Consider the following 17870-nt stretch of genomic DNA (forward strand, 5'->3'; position numbering starts at 1 on the left):
AGTGTGTTTGGGAAAAGTGATCAAGTTATTCAATCACCAAGGATTATGAAATAAGCTTAGCAGAGCATATACCTACTTTGGCAGTATGGTCTTTCATTCCTCCAACTCCAGGTACCATTAGGAAGACATTCAATGGAAGCAGGACCTAGTCCATGGTAACCAGGGTCACAGCTGAAAACAACCTTGGTTTTGTATTCATAATGGGAGCCATTCACAATTCTCCATCTTCCGTGTTCCAAAGTAAAGGAGTTGATGCTTGGGCATGTAGCAACTATACACAAATCAAGAAGATAAATGATAATAGGTCAGTCATATCTGTTATACCTCTCAACTATTTCTCATGTCTACTGCATCCTTAGTTCACCAGTTCCTTAGTTTGTTCACTATTGTGCAAATTTTTTTTCATGCTTATCATTTCCATTCCTTCAGCTCTATGATACTGTTGGTTGCTCCTTGAACATGTCATGTTATTTCACACTTGGAAGTCTGTACATATTATTCCATCTACCTAGAATCCATATTACTGAATTAACTCTATTCCCATATTTCCTTGCTTTTTTTTAGATTATCATATCTAAGTTTATTCTTTACTACATGAGGTATATTTCAGTGATGAATCATTCCAGTAATATTAGTTTGTTAAAATTGTTTCATTTGCTTGAAGCTGATTTAAAAGTATTCTTTCCTCTTTTTACCCAGCTTTATTGAGTGATGATTGACAGGATGTGGAAAAAGGAATCCTTGTACAAGTTGTGAATGTAAACTGGTAGAGCCATTATGGAACGCACACATTCAGCAGTATAGAGGTTCCTCAAAAAAATCAGAATTATTTTCTATAACCATTATATAGTATTCATTTACCTATTAAGGTATTAATGACAGGTATTTAATGACTATTAAAGAAATAGTCTAAATGTAAGTAACATGAAGCATTCTGACAAAAGTTAGTATTATGGATCATCTCAGCAGCATCATTTCTGTTTATAAAAATCAGAGCTGAACATATTGAAATACAATTTTATTAATGCAACCTTTAATTTTTTCCCAAAGGGTTGTGTCTTGAAAACACATGTTGATTGATGAATGACTTTTTCCAAAATAAATAAAGCTTTGTTATGTAAAATGAAATGTCACTTTATATAGTTGACATAAATATTCTGGAGCTTCTGAAAATGAATCAAAAGTCCTTATACTGTCTTCCAGTTCTTTATAGAACAAGACAGCCTAACCTACTTTTAATTCCTTCTTAGACATCACACTTCATTTCAGAGATTAGCTATAAAATTTGAATATACATACAATTTCAAACCATATAAGATGCCAGTAGAAACACAAGTGGTAAAATTTCCTTAACATACATACCAACACAGCGAGGGGTCTTGTTATGATTGCTCCAAGTTCCATCTGATTGACATACAGCAGTGGTAAGTTCCTTAGATGACAATCGATATCCATCATTACAAAAATAGGTAACTCGAGTTCCTACCAAATAGTCTGTTGCGAGTATTCCTCCATTTGTTGGAGCTTTAGGAATCCCACAGGAAATTGCTGAAATAATAATATACACAAAAAAACAAGGAAAGAGAAAAATAATTTATTAGATAAATCTCTTAAATAGTAAAGCATATAAAACTATTTGGAATTTTATTAATTGCTCTGAAACAATTTCAGAACACCTCTCCAAAAAGCTTTTCTGAACTACAACTTCCTGAATCATTTATTTCGAACTCTCATTGAATGTATTTTTAAATTGGTGAAACAACTGAATCCATACATTATTAGCACTTTATTTCTTGGTTTCTTACTTAGTTTCTTATCAGCATGTGCATGGTTAATCAGCATGCATATAGATGATATAAAGAATGCAAGTTAGGTAAATACAGAGTGGATTAGTGCTACCTCATGTCTGAACCACCATCCAGCAAATTCAGTCAATTGAATTTGATAGTTATTAAAGATTATGAAGTTGGTGGTAACCAATACTCATCAGGACTTTGGCCAGGAATGAAACAAACAGATTTATTTTACCTGAAAGCTGGATATTACTTTGTCTTAGGTCCAGCCAAACTCTATGTGCTTGGGCACCAACCATGAATATCATGTGTATGGATATATTTAATAAATTTTGGGCCAGGACTTATTGTCTTAAAACCTAGTTTGGATCTTCCTGCATTTCATTGACATGTCTTAGATATTTTGGGTTTTATCTACAATAAATCTGATTTACATAAAAATTAGTTTTACCATAATGTGATAATTACAGTAAACATATATATTTACATAATTTATTATATATATTTTCACATCTTATAAGTTAAAATGTCTATAAGGAAATCTCATAAGATCAACTGTTTCCAATCTTTGCTCTACAGGGAGAAATTCTGCACCCCAAAAAGAAAAGAAAAATACTCTTTCAAAGAATACATGTGGTTGGCAGCAAAATCCTAATTAAATTGAGATTATTTGTATCTTTTATATCATATTCAGTGTAAATATTTATACATATCTCTGCAGAAAGATAATGTATTTGAATGTGGGTGCATCCTTAGAACCAGCTGGAGTTATTATGTAACATCTGGCATATGTACCGTATACATATGTACCTCAAAAAAATCAGAAAATTTCTAAATTCTGAAATATCTAGTTTTATTGGTTTCATGTAAGAGATTCTGGATTTGTAGCTATATTTTTCTCATATAAAAAGAAGTAACAGGAAGATGGGAATTTAGTCTGAGTATTTACAAAAGCTGTATTCTATTTATCTTTCTCCTAATTTAACCTAAAATCTTTTCTACTTCTCTTATAAAACCTACCATTTAGGTATTTAATTTTAATTAATCCATGCATTTGACTATAAAGTGAAAAAAATCTTAGTGAAAGCCATATGAAATTCTCAAAACTGAATGGCAGACTCCTTACTGGTGAGTAGTTTGATCTTTTGTCATTTAATAACTTGCAAATTATAAACAGAATAGCAGTAATATAGACTTAATAAATTATATAAGCAATCTCATATAATTATGTTATCATCCATGCTATCTAATTATAGACCTCTAAAAAGCAGATATAAATGGTCCCCTGATATCTAGGGCTTCTGGGAATTTTAATTTGTAATAAACTTTCTTCCCAATGAAGCTCTACCAAAGATCATGTATTTACTCACTTCTTAAAAATTAACTATATCTTCTTGGGATAGTATAGGTTAAACTTGGAGCAAAGTAAAAATAAAATTTAGTCTAAATAGTATAGAGTTCATAGATGCGGTTAGTACGACTATATTTGAGAACTGAAAAAGGAAACATAATAAAGTGATAGGACAAAGTTGCCTCTACATAGCTTACAATTTAACTTCTCAGCCAAAAAAAGGAAAACAGAGTTCAGAAGAACCCCCATCACTGGGTGGATGTCAGAGGCTTCTCTGCAGAATTTTCAAACAAGCACAAATTAAAAGTAAGGAAAGGAATACAGCGTGACCATTTCTATACTATTCCTAGCCAAGAAACTCTAGTACTTTTTAAAAACAGCAATTTGTCCAAAGCTCTGAAATATGCCATTAGTTGATTTGTCATTCTTTTGCTATAGCAGGATACAAAGCTCAGATAGTGCTTGATTTTTAACAAAATAAAATGAAACTAAAAGACATCTCTATTATAGAGTTAGCTGAATAGTGAAGCAAAAATAATGTAATTGGCTATATTTTCCTCTTTTGAATTTGTTGCTCTGCGAGCACATGTTTGCATACTTGGAGTGAAAACCTCCAGTGAACTTGTTCACTCTTGTCCTCTTTTCTCTTTGCAGACTCCACACTAACACCAACTCCAGTTCTGGGTCATTCATTTTCTAACAGCAAAAGGTAGATGTATGAGTAAAGTACATACATAAGTGGATAGAGTAAAGGCATAAATCACATACCAAATGAACAATTATAAGACAATGTGTCTCATTCTCCTCAAATTTATCATTCTGTGTTTTTCAGCCTTATTTTCCTTCTAGGGGTCCATAATACGCTTCTGAATATTTGTATTTTTGAAAGTTTCAGCAATCCAAATGAAAAAGTTAAATAGGCTTAATCTGTGATTAATGTGCTTATCTACTTTGGGTTAATATACTTCACCTTGACAAGCTGGGACCGGTGCATCCCACGCATGATACCCATAGGAAGACTTTCTGCACACAGCGCTGCTTTTCCCAACGAGTCGGAATCCTCGATCACAGGCCCAGCGGACCACACTATTAAGCTGTCCACCTGTCTGACTGATGATGTATCCATGAGGCGGGGATTCTGGTGTACTACAGTAGAAAGCTTTTTAAAAGAAAAAAAACATTACTGTATAGTTAATGAATCAGAAACTCTTTACAATCTAGAGTTATAAAAACCTATAAGTAAATACTGGTTCTTAAAAATATGTCAATTGCCATCTATGTGAATTTTACTTCATATGGACATCACATTATTTTCCATCCTCTTGACAACCAATTGAGATAACTTTTAGGAGACATAACTATTTCTAGGCTTTCTTCTAATTCTTGTTGTCACTGAAGATGTCCCCTGAATTGAAATACATCATACTTTCTTAACACCCTGGAGGTTCAAAAGCCCTCCAAATACTTCATTGAAATTTGGAAATGGTATTTTCTGTCATTTAAAGGGCCTAAATGCCACAGCTTTGGTAGCAATATTTTAGAGTATGTTGTTTACATGTCACTTTCAAATTATCTCCAGACACCTATGTCATGTCAGGCCATGCATTTCATTTTGGTGGATGTCTAAAATAAACCCTCCACATTCCACAATCCTTTCTTCTAGTTTATTAAAGAGTTTCCATTCTGTCAAGAGTGCTTACATATGGTGATAAAAAATGCCGATAAAATAAAACTTTTTTCATCTCCTGAAGTCTGAAATGTCAAAAGATAATGTCAAATGGCTTTTTCATATATATATACTTCCGAGCCTATTCGGTCTGGCAGGCTCCATTTACCCTTTGAAACTTCAATGTATTCATGTGAGAAAAATGAGACTTTAGGGGTAAATAGTAAGAAATAGATTGGACTTAGAATATATATGTCATAACTTGTCATTTTCTAAAGGAAAAATGTATATTCGATATGTCAAATTGCTCTTGGGGCTAAAAATGATGTTTTCATTATATTTATATCCAACTTTGTCATGAATATCAACATAAATAAGGATTAATCTTTAATATAGAAAATCTAATGCTAATAATTATTGGATTTGAATGGTTCCCCTTTAAGTTAATATTATCATCATCAAAAATACAATTCAGCTTATTAATATAGTCTTTAGGCATAAATTTAATAAAGACATTTATATTGTTCATGGAATAGAAACAGATTCAAATATGAAAAATCTTAAGAATGACTTGGGAATATTTTTCAATTTTTAAGCATTTCTCCTATGCATGCCTAATAACATTTTAAAATTTAATAGAACACTTATTATAGGATAAAACTTGTATGCATGTTATAATATAGTGTCAATGACAAGTTACTTCTAATATGTAAAGGACAAACTGTTGATAAAGTCAAACTATCATCTTATAATTTTAAAATCAAAATAGACAAAATTGTTTTATTTGTATATTACATACACATGCAAATTTATATCAAGGAGCAAAATTTGAGAGTATTTTTACAACTGGAATTCAAAATTTATTTACGTTTATGTCTACAATTGTGTCAGAATTATTTATAAAATATTTAAGGAAGTAATTTTAGTAGAACTAACTAGCAATGATCCATGGTTTGAGGAGTCATGGTCTGAACACTGTACAGAGAGAGATGGCTGATTGGTTCCGAAGTATTCTGTTACTGAGCATATACCCATGGCTTCTGACGTGATTTAAGAAGGCAATAAAGAAAAAAAAGTATAACTGTCACATCATGGAAAACCATGCACACTTACTCGACAAGAAAATTATTCACTCGGCATCAGCAGACCTTATAAACAGGAAGTCATACAAAAAAAGCTATTTTATCTTGATGTTAAAAAGGATTTTCCGCCCACATCTTTCTGAACATTACTCAGTGAAAAGCAATGATGACAAAGCAACTATTTTTTTCAAAATGAAAAGTTTTAAATGAGATGTTCATCATTTGCTCTTTCAATATTTAATATATTTTAGCAACTACCATAATAGGTGGGCAAGAATGAAAACAAATTTTACCATTGTATGTTTATCTTTTGTTTATACTTATCATTTAAGGGAGTTATAATAAGTAGATCATATGTACATACACAACTGAGCAAAGCTATTTACATTTTGTGAGAGTTCAAGGGAAACATCTATTGGGGAAAAAGCATTAAAATATCATAGTTTAATTTGTAATTAACTTACATAAGTCATAAATATCTTTAGTGCTTTTAATCATTTCAAAAATCATATGAATGATAAAATATTATCATTACAATGAGGAAACTGAGGCAAAGAGATGCTACATAAATTGTACAAGAAACATCAACGAAGCAATTTAAATTCATGTCTAACCAAACAGTGTCTGTGTTTGTGCCCTTTAATGACAGTCGTACAAGGAAGCAGGTGAGATCTGTACTCAAGTTGTAAGTATCACATACCTATATATCTTATCCGGAAGCCTTTTTTGTTATTGCCATGATCTGCTGACCACTGAAGAAATACTTCATGACCGTTGCTTGTTATATTGAAAGCAGATGAATAATCCCCACTGAGGGAAACAAGCACTGGACTTTGAATATTTGGTCCTTTAGAAAGAAAATAATACAATTTAGATATAGCTGAATAATTTATCTTTAGTATTTTATATTTTTAGCATAGTACTGAATATGGTGAAACAGATCCAGAAACAATCTTCTTCAACAATAACTTAAAACATAATGTAAAATGTTTGTTTTAAACATTTTAATTTCATAGCTAAAATAGCTACAATTTATAAAGTAACAATCAAACTAACTACAATTTTCATATGATATATAGGTAAATTTGATGTTGATACTTCTAAAAATATTCATAAGATAAAGTAAAATCATTTAAAAAGTTGTTTCTAATGAAGATCTTGATGTATAATTAGAGAATCTGAATTGAATTGATGAATATCTAGTAAATATAACCCATGGTTACCATCATACACCTGAAGAACATCAAATTCTTTTTCTGTCTGGAAGAATTCTACAAACATGCTGATATTATATCCTTTTTCCACTGAAATGCTCCAGGCACACATTTGAAGATTTGGGTAACTGTCAGGATATCCAGGGCTCAGTATGACTCCTGTAGAATCCAGGCGTAATTCATTGGCAGGACACAGTACTGTCAAGAAAATATCATTAGATAACGTTAGTGTTTTACACCTAAGTGAAAACTGCATTTTAAATTCTGTGAATTCTGCTTTCTGTTGAATAACAATCAAGGAGACCAGACCTTGGACTATGTGTATAAGAAGACAACTTGTATAATAATTCTGCAGTTCCAAAAATGAAGGAATGACCTAAAATTATATAGTATTAATTTCCTTGTATTATTACATGGAAGATACAGTAATTTTCTGGACAATAAGTTTATAATTAAAAGATAATGCACTTCTATTCTTCTATTTCCTAATAGTATTTCCCTACCTTCCTTCATCTTCTTATATCCTCTTCCATCTGCCTCTGTTGTCTCTGTCAATACCCTGTCCTTTTCCTTCCTTAATTTCCCTTCCGTCTTCAAACTCACTGAGGTATGTGAGGACAGACAGGAACTTCCCTGTCTCAGAGTATTCATTCCAGGCAAAGCCATTTCTGATCTCAGGAATATGCTTAAGCTATGAAGATTTAACACAGTTTGGGGTCACCAGTTACCTTTCAGTTCTTCATACTATCACCAGACCATAAATGTGAGACAAAGCACAAGTTCTTCTTCTTACTTAATAACAACATCTCTGCTATATATCCTGAGTATGTGTGTGTGTGTGTGTATCACCAAAGCATAGTAAACTACTTTAATTGTCCTCTATAGCATTATGCATTGGACCAAATAACACAAACATCTACTTAAATTTGCATTTGAAATGAGAATGTAATCAAGATGATGAAATCCTTATCACTCAAATGATGCCTTTTCAGCTTTTTTTTTTTTTCTTAAGAATTTGAGCTTCTGTGATGTGGGAAGAGTATTGGAATTGCTCAATATAACCACTGTAGCCACTACAGAAAAATGTCCTATACACATCGTAGCTAAATAGTTTTAAAACAGCATGGACCAATTTTTGAGTGTTATTATGGGGGACATCCAAGCACCTGAAGTGAAGGGTAGACATGATACCTTTTGAGGGTTTGGTGAATTGGAAATACATCTCATGCCATTTCCTAATCCAATTACTATGCATCAAATTTCACTTTGGAGTCAGAGTGTTGTCTCTCAGAATAATTAGATCACTATCTTAAATAGAATCTTTGCTTTTCAATGTTTGTTCGACTAAACTAGGTTTGGAAACATCAAATAAAGTTGCTGCAATACAGATGAATAGATGAAGGATTTATATATTTGTTATTTTCTGGGTGCAAGGACATGAAATATTTTGAGTTATAAAGTCTTCAAGAAGTGTAGGGATGGAAAAGACTAAATGAAATGGTGAATTATGGCAACATATGACTGCTCTTCAATCAAGTTAATAACTTGAAATAACTTCAAAATAAAATCTGCCATGACTTAATATACAGATATTTGAATTTGGACTATAGAATATACTATAGCTAAATTAAAAGCTGGATTTTTTTTCCTTTACATCTATTTCTCTATTTCAATCTGAGATATTTGCTTCTCAGATGTAATTTTAAGATTTGAAAAAAATAATTGAGTAAATTTGTTAGGTCATTCTCAGTCTAAAAAGGGAAACCTGATGTTTGTTTTTCACCAAATGAAAAATATGTAAAACAAACAAACTTGGAGATTAGAAATGGAATGGAAAACTTGAATCAGAGATGAAGAACATTAGTAAATAGATAGCTATGGCACATTGAAACAAAAGACACATATAATCTTATGACAAGCTGAAGTAAGCTTTAAGAAAGGGCTTATTTAATGTGAGCCCAGCTACTTAATACTTCTGAAATACTTAGCTAAGAAGTAACTGGCTTCCTGAGCACGTTATCCCTCACCAAAAACCACCCAGCACCTTCCCCCTTGACACAAGCCCTCCAAGTTCAGCCCTTGCCTACCTCTCCTGCTTCGTTTTCTGCTGTTCCTCCTCCAAAACAGAATGCTCCGAACATACTGGATGACCTATAACTTTCTGAACTCAGCACATCTGTTAGTGCTTCTGTTTCAAACATCCGTCTCTTGTCTGCTGCATTTGAAATGTTAGTGCATTTCAAGGCCCAGATCAAGTGTCTCATCCTCTGTGAAACACTTCCTGAACCTCTCCTTCCTCAACCCAAGAATTGTCGATTTCTTTCTTGGTGCCTCTGTATTGTATGCCTATATGATTGCAGTTAGCAATTTTATGGCTATTATTTCCTTGTTTTTTGTCTTTCTTCTTAGGCTATTGTTAACAACAACAACAAAAGTGCCATGTCTTATTGGCCTCGATGTTTTAAACTGAACAAATATCCCATATTACTTTTGAAAAATTGGTATGATTCAATATAATTTACTGTAAATACACAAATTAACCTATTCTCAAACTAACCAACAATAAGACAGTCATCAAGAATGAGAGTAAATATTCATTGTCACTATACGTTAGACACTAGTAAGCACCTTTCATGCATTGTATTAATTACTTGCCACTACAACTTTAAGAAGTGTGTAAAATTTGTATCCCCATTATACATACAAAACTTTGAAGTCTCACAGATTCAGCTGGATGGATCCCATATTTTTAACCATCAAATGTAATCACCCATTACATTTAATTTATATCAAACCCTTTGAAGGCACCATATTTAGTACTGCTTTACATGTTTTAAGTATGATGTAAATAACTAAAGAGTATCCAGGAAAGAATAACAAAAATAATGTAGCCCCTATTAGGAAATTTTTTTAAAAAATAAAATAATTTAAAATAGACTAAAAACAGTGAATTCCAACAAATTCAGTTCCAACAGATTCCAAATAAATGACTAATTTTTAGCAAGCTTGTGAATTAACCCAAAAATTATAAGTCAGCTTTTTAGCTCAAATGCCTATTCAATTAACTAATATAGGAACTCTGCATAGACTTATTCTGAGGGATGAGTTATTAACTTTTAGCTACTGCCTGAAGCGTTATCATGAGACAAAAATTTATCTTTTTTGTATTCTCTATAGCAGACAGAATAAGAAGAGACACGTTTACTAAATCTATAGGGAATTATGTTTTTAGAAATAAGATATTGAAAGTTTGACAGATGAGGGACTCTGAAATAACTAGGTTAGCAGGATTGCTTTGTTTGGTTTGGTTTAATTAAAATAATATTGAATTGGGATCCAGATATAAGAAAAGAAGTGTTGCCCTCCAAGAGCTCACAACGTAATGTGTGTATTGGGTCAAGGAAGAAACACCGATATGTAATTGCTTGTTCATACCTTCCCGTGTCTGCCCAAGTTATTTTCCCATGCTTAATCTCCCCAAAGACTCAGACTCTATCGTCTCCATTTACATATCTAAATATCTAAATGTAAATGCTAAATACTCCTAAAAAGTCTAAAGAGTAGCCTTGTATGAAGGAGAAAGCTGAATGAATGACATTTTAATATCAGGAATATAGGTAATAGACTTCAGAATACCCAACAACTTTAAAATGGCCCATAAAATGCCTCTTAGAGCAACAGAAATTCTCACATTCGGCTGGTTTATACCTCCAGACACATCTTTCTTTTTGATACTGTAAAAGCCCATTATGAAAATCCTTTCATCTTCTTGAAAGGACTCAAATGAGGTAGAAAAACCAAATGTTAATTCCTAGTTACAGCATGTTTGTAATAATAGAGAATTGTTTTGGGCTCATTATAACAATTAAGACACTGCACAGAAAATAGATGGCTATTTCTCAGGAATAAACTCCAATGAAGGAAATAATCCAAGAAAATCTGGGGAGGGATAGTTAAGTTCAATTTAATTTTATTCAAATTAACCAATATCTATAATTAGTTACTATGTGTTAGGCACTGTTATGGGCCCTAGGAGCTACATAAATGAATAATACATGATTCCTGAACATCAAAATCCCAGCACATCATTCAAGGTCCATCAAGGTCCATCATAGCCCTTGTAACATAGTGAATTCCTTGAAATTCAGACTTCACTTTCATTTCTGTATCTTTGCATATTCATCTGTCACTTGGACCACCCTTTTTCTACCTTAATTGTACCAAAGGTAGGTCTCACTTGTCATTTGGAACCCATATCTCAGGAAGCAATGCCTTAGACAAGATTCCCTGTTCCATAAACAGTTTAAAATTATATGCTTCTACTGTCCCCTGGCCTAATTCCTAAATACTCTATTGCCACAATCTGTATGGCTGTCATACTGTCTATACCATGTTGCCTCCACAGTAGGGACCATTTATAACTTTTTTGTTTATTTTTTCCTCACATTTTCATTCTTAAAAGGTGCTCAATAAAGTTTAATGATTCTAGTGATTAGAATAGAAACTATTTGTGATGAACATTGGAACATTTATTTAAAGTGATTTCTCTTGCTTTCTACCTCCATTCCCACCTCTCACAGCAAAAATAATTTAAATAGGTTGAACTGACTTTGGGATAAACTAGAAAAATTAAATCTTGGATGAATAAAAAATGTTCAGTGTTAACTCTGAGAAATAATGGAATGAAAAATACCACATATAAGTTGTACAATTTTTAACATTATTGCAAGTAAAATATATAATAATTATGTAAAATAGTTTTTTTCTCAATTTTGCTAGTATTAAATTAAACATAAAACAAACATTTAGAAATAAATCATCATAAGCACTGGTACCTTGACAAACTGGAGGTGCTCCATCCATCTGGAGTCTTTCTCCTAATCTGCATGTCAGAATTGCATTACCAACCAAAGTAAATCCTGGAAGACACTGATACCTAATAATATCACCTATTTAAAAAAAGAAGAGAGGGCTTCAGACAAGTAAAAAGGTAATGGTTAAAATGAACAGATGTTTCAACTGTAAAATCAGAATTTTTTCCTTTCAGTCACTTTCAATGAGTATAAAAATTCTATTAGTTATAAGTGGGGATGACATTCAAAATACTGGACTACTAGTATGTCATAAGCACTGACCAATCAGAACGGAAGCCAAGAATAAACTACCAGTAAGACTGTACTCGGGCAATCTGGTTGGAAATAAGCAATAGTAATAATGAAATAATCTGGTTGGTACAGGTAAGATATTCATTAAAAATATATCAAGCAGTTATTGCTAGCTATTGCTTTTATGTTAAGATTAGATTTACATTAGGCTTTGATATTTTCTTACATTTCTCAACCAAAATTAATAGGATAATAGTGATAAAAGTTTACTATGGTAACATTAAGATATCTAGGTATCTTCTTTTCTTACATATATTTTTCAGACTAGGGGACATTATTGGGATTAAATTTCCAACCCAGTTTTAAAAGGACTTTATTCATGATTAAGCTGAGCGTAATCAACCAATCATTTTCAAGGATATGGAAATAAAACATGACTTCCAATACAACCTACATATCCTTCATTGTACGTATCAGGCTTATACCTAAATTCAAAGAACAGTAGTTAACAATGTTGGAAGGCAGCAAAACAATAATTTGGAAGGAACCACCAGAATAGTTATACAGTTCAAATTCCTGCACTGTTTCCTAATTGTACATTCTAGAAATACAGAATTCTTTCTTCTTGCCTATTATTTCCTTTCCTCTTTTCACTTCTATCCATTCTTACGAGTTCTAAACAATCCCTATCAATTCAAAGAAAGAAGATCTAAAACAGGCTGTTACTATTCTTTATTTTTATTTCTTTTATAACAAATATCTCTGTTAACAGTAAGTTTTCTTTGAAAGTAATTTAACAGATTTTACCTATTTCAAATTCATCATCTTCTGTCAAAATTTCAGCATTGGGTACAGGTGGTGGAGGCTGACACACTCTTAGTTGATAGGCTATAAAAATAGATAATATGCTTACTGAGCAGCTATATATACACTCACATATGTGAAAAAAGACAATTATATAAGGTTTATTTATAAGAATAAAAATAAATAGTAGAATTTATCAAGTTTTAACTGTTTTTTTATTTTAAAGAAATGCTGCAACATTGAGAGAAAATTAATGATTCCTTAAATATTTTCCCATGGTAAGAATTCTTAACTTTTAACTCCTTATTTCTTACCCTCATTCTAGTCCTTCTTATTAAGTGCTTGCATCTTGGCATGATCACCATTTGGAATTATATACTCATATTTGTTTATGTGCTCAATGCCTGTCTTCCCAAGGCTCATCACAGCTTCCCCTATACTTAGCAAATTACCTAGCATACAGTCATAATCTGCAAACAAGTACTCAATGCTTACTCTACTCCAGGAAATACTATATACACTTTAATTGTATTAACTCTATTAGTCTTCACAAAATTATCATTTATTTTACTATTTAATTTATGTAACTAGTCCTATACTTACCCGGTTTTATAAAAAAAAACTTTTAAAGAATTTGTACAACTCATACACCTATAATAGGCAGAGCTGGGACTTGAACATAGGTAGTCTGGCTCCAGAGCCTTCTTTCATCATGCTAGGTTAGTATGTTTAAAAAGCATCTGCTAAATTTTATGTTTCTAATTATCTACATCACTTGAATAGATCATTCCATTAGATCAGAGATTCCTATTTGGCATGAGTTAAAGGGCACTGAAAATGGTCTGTATGAATCTAAGCATCATGACTACTGGCCCTGTATAATATCTATACCACAATCATTTGTTTGATTAAACCTTGTTTTCACTAGTTGTCTTCAAAAAAGGTAACATATTCATTAATTCAAGAAACATATTTTACGCTATTATAACATTTGAATAAAAATGTGTTTTGTATGCTTAATTTTACTACTTAAACTTTGGAGTTAAGTTCTTTATGTACCTCAATGCGGAAATAAAGAGTTAGGCTTAAAAGACATAGTAACTTGCCAGGACTCCAGCCTATGTCCTCTGACCTCAGCCCGTATCTTCAGTATGGGTCCTACTGAGAGTACTGAGAACATCAACCAGACAAGTTAAGGAAAACTCTGATAAAAAGAGATGAATGAGATAAATTTTAAAGGATGAGTAACACTTTTTCCAGTTCTGAAGGGTAATTATGGGATAAGAGCATTTTAGATGGAGGAGGAAACATAAGCAAAAATTACAATTATCGAGGTAAGAGGTAGCTGTAAGAAATGCTGAAGAGGCAAGAGCAAGCAGATAGAAAGATACAGAGAGCTCTGCACGGAGAAATCCTTATGAGACTCTGTTTTAGAGGAGAAGGTTTTATCTGATCTTAATGTAGAATGGAGCTCAACTCAGAAGTCAGAAGTGTAGAGATGCCCACATGTGTATTATTTTACTTCTGCTTACCTGTAAAGTTTTTTTAATCTTCATGTTAATCATAAATTATTTTAAAGAAGAAGCACATTTTTATCAAGGAGGAATCCATGACTCCTGCCATTTGTAGAACATGCTTAGAATGACATAGATAACTCACTTGGAGAGTTTAAAAGATTAGATGTTGGACTAAAAGTTTAAAAGACTAGATTATTAATGAGGAAGATGATGCTCAGAGATACCATGTTATTTTTCCAAGACCATATGGGTGCTGTGAGCTAAATTCCTTTTTATTCTCTGTTCTTTACTATCACCAGCAGTTTTATAAACTGTGTCCCTAGAGTCAAGGGACCGCTTTGGGCTCAGGGAGTGTATGAGGAGGTATAATATTCTTACCTTCTGCCTCTACCTCAATAAGAGCAATAAGAGTAATACTCTTTTCATCAATTTTATAGATTTGAATTTTGAATAAACTTTCCTTTGAACAAATTTTCCACAATCTCCATCTAAGTGATTTCACTGATTCTTCTGACTCAGGTCTGACTTTGTCAATTCTCAATCACCAGGATGAACATCTCTTCTGAGATCTTCCCTGCCTACCTCTCCTTACCTCTTAGTGTTGTTTTCTAATCACAGAATTCTGTTTTGTGGCACATGTAATCTAATCTGTGATTAGAAAATAAATTTGAAAATGTATCATTTTTCTATTTATTAGCTTACTTTTGCCTTGTTTGTGACTCCATCTGGGTTTTAAGTAATATGAGGAAGGAGATGGTCTTTTTCACAATTGAGTAATTAGCTCCTATCATTTTGTTTATAATCTAATAATATTGCTAAATGACACAGAAAACATAGGTTTCCTCAGGAGGGAAATCGTCTCTAAACAACTAGTCTTCCCTAAGACAACTCCGAAGCCTAAAATTGCAAATGAGGATGAAACAGAGGCAATTGTGGGTCAGAACACCGGAGAATGAGATCTAAACAGAACCTGCCTGAGATGCTTTTAGGACTGAACCATGTAATTTTGATTACATTGTAAAGGAGAAGGGAATGATAAAAAGGGTTCTCTTTGCATTTGTTTTTCTTTTGACCCTTGACGAAAAGTACTGCAAAAACTTAAATCATAAACAGCTGCCGACAATTCTGTTTTCAATCTTCACCAATTTCTACTAGTTAGCTCATTAAAATAAATCTAAAATGTGCCCAGGGTCTTTCTATTCTTAAGGCCACCATCTCAGTAGATACCCATCATTTCATCTATGTTTTATTTGGTTGCACAGTGTCTCCCTCCCCAGATTTATGTCTCTTCTGGACCCTGAGGATATTATTTGGAAATACGATTGTTGTAGATTAATGAGTTAAACTGAGGTCATATTAAATTAAGGTGGACCCTTAAACCTGTATGATTGGTGTCCTTATAAAAAGAAAAGAGAGAGGAATACACAGGAAAAACATGTGACAAAAAGGACAGACTGAAATGATTTAGCTATAAGCAAAGGAATGTAGAAGATTTCTGGCCACCAGTAGAAGCCAGGATGAGGCAAGGAAGGATCCTTACAAATAGCCTTCAGAGAGAGCATGGCCTTCTCTGTACTTTGATTTTGTAAGTCTACATTCCAGAACTATGAGAGAAAAAAATTCTTCCTGGTTAAGCAACCCAACTTGGGACACTTTGTTCCTGCAGCCTTAAGAAATTAACACACTGTGTTAATAAGTTGGCCTATAGGATATTCCTTGTCTTCTGTGCTCTCTGGTACAGTCCTTTCTACACACAAGTGAAGTGATGGAAGGGAACTGAGATAGTATTTGCATGGAATCCACTACGTGCAAAGAACTCTGTAAGGTGCTTACATAAGTTATTTTATTTAATTACTATATTGCTGCATCAAGATGTGTGTAAATATACCCATGTTGCAAGACAGAATACTAAATTAAGGGTTGAATTATCTGTCCAGTTCATGAGCCAGAATTTGAACCACATTCTGTTTTAAAACTAAGCCACATTTTCTCCCACATTCACAGATAAAGAGACCTGTATTAGAAAATTATTTTGGTTCTGTCATTTCCCTATGATCAATTTAGAGTGGCTTTTCATAGCCTACAGATTACATTTATAATCTTAGATCAAGCAAGTTTATTTTATCTTAATTTTTGCCAAACCCTCCTATGTGGTACCTGTTGTATTTCACACCAGTCTTCCCAGGCCCCTTGTATTTGTCATGTTAATGCCCTACTCCACACCATCATTTTTACAAGCTTGGCAGTCTTCAAGGTGGCACCATAATCCTTAGCATTTAGTGTTCTACTGTCTTGAGTTGTTTCAACCGTATTCATTAATGTGTTAGTCCTTTGTTCCATGTTTAGCTTGTGTGGGACCATTGTGCACATAGTTACATTTTCTATAATGTCTAGCATAGTTTTTATTAATTAAATACATATTATCAAGGGACTATGATGTGCCAGACACCATATCATATGTTTTGGGAATGCAAGAGTGGACAAAGCAGACACATCATGCCCTTATAGGCACTAATTGTTGGTGAGCGTTTAATCAAATAATCTCATTAATGAGTAGAATTTAACTAATTGAAACTAGGAGTGTGTGAGTGTGTTGGGAAGAGGGCTGTCAAAGAGAAGAATAACTCAGGCAGAGGAATCAGCAAGGAGAACACCAGCAAAGAGGAAGACCAGAGGAGCTAGGGTGAGAGGGCCCTGGAGAAAGTGAGAAGGGATGAGAAAGCGAGGTGTGCTTGGGTAAAATTCAACAGGAATCTACAGGTCATGCTCAGGATTTACTTTAATCAGATGCTAATAGGAAGCCTATGAAGAATTTTAAGTCTGGGAGTAAAAGTGACCAGGTTTCTCCTTTAAATAAAAAAGTAACTCTAGCGACAGTAGGAAGTCAAGACAATTGGAGGGGACAAACGTGGATACCCAGAGACTAGGCAAGAGTCTATATTACAGTGGGTGTTAAATAAATAATTGTTAATTGATGCTTAAAAAACTCACACCTGTCCCCAAATGACTTGACAGTAAATTAAAAGTCTCGATATTGTGATCTTCAAGAGTTTCTAACTTCGTTTAACTTCAGCTCCACCTATTTAGCTATTTATATTTTTAGCTGCAAAGAAACAAAGGTAGTTTCTCTCCCCCACCTAAAGAGTACCTTCATTCAAGCACCCCTGATTTGTTGTATCACCCACCTATGATGCCATTCTCACCTCATAAAAAAATATTAAACTGTGTCTTTTCACTTTTTCATAAAAAACCTTGAACAGAATCAAACCTCTCTACAACCTACTCCTTCCTTGCAGTCTCTTCTATTCCCTAATCAACACAGCTCTTAAATGGTTGAT

The 17870-nt window shown here is 33.0% G+C and overlaps 1 protein-coding gene across 3 annotated transcripts in view; it reads right to left on the reverse strand.

The window, feature by feature from the left end:
• CSMD3 (CUB and Sushi multiple domains 3) overlaps window positions 1-17870 on the reverse strand; it is a 1005695-nt gene that overhangs the window by 69021 nt on the left and 918804 nt on the right. For 2 of the 3 annotated variants that reach the window (XM_031691263.2, XM_072949624.1), the window contains 7 exons: window positions 13019-13099; window positions 11942-12055; window positions 7116-7304; window positions 6593-6739; window positions 4115-4303; window positions 1363-1548; window positions 77-271 (listed from right to left, as the gene is read on the reverse strand). In XM_031691263.2, the coding sequence (XP_031547123.1) occupies window positions 77-271; window positions 1363-1548; window positions 4115-4303; window positions 6593-6739; window positions 7116-7304; window positions 11942-12055; window positions 13019-13099 (1101 nt within the window). The remainder of the gene's footprint in view (window positions 1-76; window positions 272-1362; window positions 1549-4114; window positions 4304-6592; window positions 6740-7115; window positions 7305-11941; window positions 12056-13018; window positions 13100-17870) is intronic. The other variant, XM_072949623.1, reaches the window with a different exon arrangement.

The sequence above is a fragment of the Vicugna pacos genome, chromosome 25 (genome assembly GCF_048564905.1).
Source record: "Vicugna pacos chromosome 25, VicPac4, whole genome shotgun sequence".
Taxonomy (NCBI): domain Eukaryota; kingdom Metazoa; phylum Chordata; class Mammalia; order Artiodactyla; family Camelidae; genus Vicugna; species Vicugna pacos.